The sequence below is a fragment of the Octopus sinensis genome, linkage group LG21, assembly GCF_006345805.1.
Source record: "Octopus sinensis linkage group LG21, ASM634580v1, whole genome shotgun sequence".
NCBI classification, from domain to species: Eukaryota; Metazoa; Mollusca; class Cephalopoda; order Octopoda; family Octopodidae; genus Octopus; species Octopus sinensis.
In genome coordinates, this window is record NC_043017.1 from 11,892,764 (window position 1) to 11,899,180 (window position 6,417).

At 36.5% G+C, this 6,417-nt stretch overlaps 1 protein-coding gene across 1 annotated transcript in view; it reads left to right on the plus strand.

The window, feature by feature from the left end:
* The first annotated feature begins 3,298 nt into the window (after positions 1-3,298).
* Positions 3,299-6,417, plus strand: part of LOC115222762 (aryl hydrocarbon receptor-like) — a 211,137-nt gene continuing 208,018 nt past the window's right edge. Inside the window, exons 1-2 of the mRNA XM_036511762.1 lie at positions 3,299-3,309; positions 5,086-5,273. Of these exons, the coding sequence (XP_036367655.1) occupies positions 3,299-3,309; positions 5,086-5,273 (199 nt within the window). The remainder of the gene's footprint in view (positions 3,310-5,085; positions 5,274-6,417) is intronic.

Below are 6,417 nucleotides of genomic sequence, written 5' to 3' on the forward strand. Positions count from 1 at the left end.
AAGATTCCTTAATTTTCATAAGAAGATGACGTGGTTCTGCTGGTTATGGCCAAGGGAGAAGTTACTGGTTGGATGGAAGCACTCCGTCGGTTGCGACGACGAGGGTTCTGCTTGATCCGATCAACGGAATAGCCTGCTCGTGAAATTAACGTGTAAGTGGCTGAGTACTCCACAGACACGTGTACCCTTAACGTAGTTCTCGGGGATATTCAGCGTGACACAGAGAGTGACAAGGCCGGCCCTTTGAAATACAGGTACAACAGAAACAGGAAGTAAAAGTGAGAGAAAGTTGTGGTGAAAGAGTTCAGCAGGGATCACCACCATCCCCTACCGGAGCCTCGTGGAGCTTTAGGTGTTTTCGCTCAATAAACACTCACAACGCCCGGTCTGGGAATTGAAACCGCGATCCTACGACCGCGAGTCCGCTGCCCTAACCACTGGGCCATTGCGCCTCCACGGTTACTGGTTGGAACCAAGGATGAAACAACCTCATTTGACATTTCTGTGCCAAGAGGTTCACCAAGAACAAACGTCTCAATAGTCTGCTGATGCTGAGTTTTTCCTCCCCCTTTTAGCTTTTCCAACTCTTTTCAGAAGGAAGTCCTGAAATATGAGTCGTAGAAAAATTTCTTTACCAAAATATTAGACAATATTCATTATCCTAAAACTGGCATAATTAAATTTTAATTAATGTCCAAGGAAGACCTTGAGTCCTCCCCCACTTAATCTCTTTTCCCCCCACCCACCAAACAGTCTATACAGTCTTATACAGTAGACCCAAAAGTGCTACCCTCATAGACGCACCACCAAGGGTAGAATGCACCCCTTACACTTCCCTCCAGCTGTGCCACTGATTGTAATCTTGTTCAGTTATCCAAACATGCCTAATTTATCTATCTGGGGAGGTCTATGTGGCTTCGTTCTCCATTCTTACAGTTTTTCATCATCATCATCACCACAATTACCATCAAAATCATTGACACCATTACTCTTACTCTTTTGCTCTTTTACTTGTTTCAGTCATTTGACTGCGGCCATGCTGGAGCACCGCCTTTAATCGAGCAACTCGATCCCGGGGACTTATTCTTTTGTAAGCCCAGTACTTATTCTATCGGTCTCTTTTGCCGAACCGCTTAGTGACGGGGACATAAACACGCCAGCATCGGTTGTCAAGCAATGGTAGGGAGGCAAACACAGACACACACACACACTCATATATATATACATATATACGACGGGCTTCTTTCAGTTTCCGTCTACCAAATCCACTCACAGGGCTTTGGTCGGCCCGAGGCTATAGTAGGAGACACTTGACGAAGGTGCCACGCAGTGGGACTGAACCCGGAACCATGTGGTTGGTAGACAAGCTACTTACCACACAGCCACTCCTGCACCTACCACTCCTACCACACAGCCACTCCCATTCCATCATCATCATTATTATTATTATTATTATCGTAAAGCCATTTATACCTTGCTTTACATTTTGTCATTGTCATTTGTCTATGTTGTAGATGCGTGCTGAGATTTACATTCTTTTTGATAGAGAGTTTATGCATAATTTCAGAGATAGTTGACTGTTATTTCTAGGAGACTGAATGACCACATTGAGACATCTTGAGTTGTACATAATGGTACACGGCAGGAAGTGCTTTAGAAATCTCAATTAAGAATACATACCATTAATGTTTAAATGTGCAGACATCTTTAACAACTGCAAACGTTGAAGGGAGAAAAGGAGAAAAATGAATAGTCATTCACATACACACACCACATGCACATACACACACACACACACACACACACCACATGCACACACTCACCACATGCACACACACACCACATGCACACACACACCACATGCACACACACACCACATGCACACACACATACACACACACACACACCACATACACACACACCACATGCACACACACACACCACATGCACACACACACACACACACCACACCACATGCACACACACACACCACATGCACACACACACATACACACACACACATGCATACCACATGCACACACATACACACACACACACACACACCACATGCACACCAATACACATATATCTCTGTACATATATGTATGTAAGCATAATTATTATTGCCGATGTCCAGTGTAACGATGCACACATTACACACACACACACACACACACACACGCACACACACACACACACACATGCACATGCACACACACATACACACACACACACACACACACACACACATGCAGACAAACCTGCATACACTGAGCTATGCACTAAGCAGGACATAATTAAAAATACAATAAAAGGCAAGTTCATTAAAGTTATAATACTGGAAGAAATAAACAAAAAAAAAAGGAAAAAGAAAGCAGTGCAACAAATCAAGAAAATCATAAAATAAACAGAACAACATGAAAAATGTAAAAATTGAGTGAAAAATTCAATTATAGATAATTGATCAGTAAAATTTAAATTGTCAGATACGTATACATATATATATATAGATATATATATATATATATATGTATATCTATATAGTATATATATGTGTGTATATATATATATGTATATATATATATATATGTATATATATATATGTGTATATATATATATAATATATATGTATATATATATATGTGTGTTTATATATATATATGTTATATATATATATCTATGTATATTATATATATGTGTATATATATATATATATGTGTTGTGTATATATAATATGTATATATATATATATATAGATATATAGTTGGTGTATATATATATATGTATATATATATATATATGCATTATATATGTATATGTATATATGTATATATATATATATATGTGTATATATATATATGTATACATGTATGTATATATGTATGCATATATAAATGTATGTATGTGTACATATGCAATGCATATATGTATACATGTGTGTGTGTGTGTGTGTGTGCACATGTGTGCGTGTGTGTTCCTGCTAAATTCCTTCACTGACTTTGACATGTTTAACACAATTTATTCAGTGCAGACATAAACCAATTTTCAATGACTTGATGTCAGTCTGTTTTCTAAAGCAAAAAGCTTTTAAATCTATTCAAATTGTGAAAATTTGTTTTAAAAAATGAAGCAAAACAAAAAAAAGGAAGAAACAACAAAAGAAATAAAATGTGATTTATTGTTTTTTTTTTATTTAGTATATTTTCTTCAATTATTTTTGTCTTTCCTGTCTTAACTTTATTTCAGCTTTATTTTTTATGGTTTTTTTTTTTGCAATAATTTGTTAAAACATGGAAATATGGGGAAAAAGTAAAGAAAAAATTAAATAAATAGAAAGAAAGTAAAGGATAAAGAGTTTTCATAATCTTAATTTTTTAATTATGGAATGAATTTTAAGATAGAAAAGGAGAGACATCATCATTGCTAAACTTAATCTTGTTCCAAAGAAAGACTTCTTTCTTTCGTACACCACAAATCTTCATTTGAGTATTATTTTTACTGTGTGTAATTATTTAATATGAAAATACCTGAAAGTCTTAGCTGGTGAAGTCATTAAGATGTTGACAGATTGTAGGATAGATAGATAGACAGACAGAGAGATAAGAAGATGGATAGATAGATAGATAGATAGATAGATAGATAGATAGATAGATAGACAGATAGGGAAAGATAGATAGATAGGCAGATAGGCAGATAGATAGATAGATAGATAGATAGATAGATAGACTGAGAAATGAGAAGATGCAGAATGGCAGACAGGCAGTTGTTGTATGATAGATTGAAAGATAGATATATAGAATGACAGATTGGATTGACTGACAAGGCAGGCACAGAATCACAGAATAGATACAGAAATATTGAAAGAAAGAGAGCAAAAGACTGGCAGAGAGATGGACAGACGGACGGACAGACAGACAGATAAGTTGATAGGAAGATAGATAGACAGATATAAAAATATAGATGGGAAGACAGGAACAGAACAATAGATAGGCATCGAAATAAAATGGATGATACTTTGTTTAAATGAATATAATTAGCTAAGTAAAATAACAGTTAGACATTATATATACGTATTATATATAGGTGCAGGAGTGGCTGTGTGGTAAGTAGCTTGCTGGGTTCAGTCCTACTGTGTGGTACCTTGGGCAAATGTCTTCTACTATAGTCTCGGGCTGAGCAAAGCCTTGTGACTGGATTTGGTAGACAGAAACTGAAAGAAGCCCGTCGTATATATGTATATATATATATATGCATGTGTGTGTGTATATGTTCGTGTGTCTGTGTTTGTCCCCCCAACATCACTTGACAACCAATGGTGGTGTGTTTACATCCCCGTAACGTAGCAGTTTGGCAAAAGAGACCGATAGAATAAGTACTAAGCTTACAAAGAATAAGTCCTGAGGTCGCTTTGCTCGACTAAAGGCGGTGCTCCAGCGTGGCCACAGTGAAATGACTGAAACAAGTGAAAGAGTAAAAGTGTGTGTGTGTGTAGTTTTATATTTATCCTACATTATATCGGTAGAACCTCATATAACTGCTGCTACCACTCCGTACCATTAGGCAGTAGATAAGAGAATAATCATACACACACTCATGCACACACACACACGTGCACACATACATGCACACACGCACACACATGTGACAGGCTTCTTTCAGTTTCCATTTACTGACCCCCGTGCCGGTGGCACGTAAAAAGCACCATCCGATCGTGGCCGTTTGCCAGCCTCGTCTGGCACCTGTGCCGGTGGCACATAAAAAGCACCCACTACACTCATGGAGTGGTTGGCGTTAGGAAGGGCATCCAGCTGTAGAAACATTGCCAGATAAGACTGGAGCCTGGTGCAGCCTCCTGGCTTCCCAGACCCCAGTTGAACCGTCCAACCTATGCTAGCATGGAAAGCGGACGCTAAACGATGACGATGATGATGATGAAATCCACTCACAAGGCTTTAGTCTGGCCTGAGTTTATAGTAAAAACACTTGCCTAAGGTGCCCAGCAAACTTCTTAACCACAATAATAATAAGAAGAAGAATGAGGAGTGACTCTAACTATAATAGTGTATCATCTCTCTTCTGTTTTAGTGTGAAGCCCCCAGTGAAAGATCCACCAAAAAGCAATCCAAGTAAGCGCCATCGGGAAAGACTGAATGCCGAATTGGATCATCTTGCAAGCCTATTGCCGTTTGAACAGAGCGTGATCTCAAAACTTGATAAACTTTCCATCCTCCGCTTGGCAGTTAGTTATCTGCGGATCAAGAGCTATTTTCAAGGTAATTCCCTTCCAATATTCATTTTGAATTTTCCATAAAGAAAAAAAATTGTGAAACTTTTGTCTTATATTTTTTCCTATCAAGAAAAGTTAAAGAGAGATTCTTGTTCAATGTTTTTTGTGCAACAAGGAAAAAAAAAAATGACTGGTTAAACAAATATATAAAATGAAATGAAAAAAAGAAAAATATAAAATATTAATTCTTCTTTGAAAGAACTTTATTTTTCAGTGTGATATCGTTTTTATGTCATTTCTTTTTTAATTTGAATTGATGTTGTGATGTTCAATGAAATAATATGTAAAAAATATATAGAAAATTATATGATGTATCCCTTTCTACAAAAGAGTCATAGAATATTATTATTATTTATTAAATATAGAGGAAATGATAAAAGTTACTGGATAAAAAGATAAATCTATTTTTTCATCCAGTAATATTAATCATTGTATCTTTTTTCATTTCATAAAAAACCTCATGCACTTTTTATGATAACAGGGAATATTATGAGACTGTTTTTCTTAGCAAGTCAAACAGCCATGAAGAATCTCTCTTCACAGTTCATTGATTTATCTGTAACACCCACAGCACACCTCTATAACACTGTCCTGAGAACAGAATCCTTCCTATTCTATGTAAACCAATACAAAAAAAAAGAAAAGGAAAAAAGCATATGCACTGACTAGTATCATCCATAACCTCGTTAGCTTCAAAGAGCATCTCTCTGGTGGCAAGCTGGGATGTAAAGCAGCAGAAATAAGACAGTAACTGTTGTGCCCTGATTGAAAGTACAATACTCACCTTAATTGTGGTTATCACAAGAACGAGTTTTCAGATACACACAAAAAGGTAGACAGCGAAAAGAGTGCAACAATGCCATATTGGCATCCTGTTATACAACCCATCATCATCATCCTCATCCTCATCATTTAAAGATTCACGCTGTGTGTATGTATGCATGTGTGTATATATGCATGTATGTATATATACATACACAGGCATTGCACGATAACAACATTGATTAAGCTTCGTGCAATGGCCATGCTCGATAACAAGGGGGCAGCCACCACCATGTACATATATATATATCACTATATATATATACTATATATATATATGTATATATATATATATATATATATATATA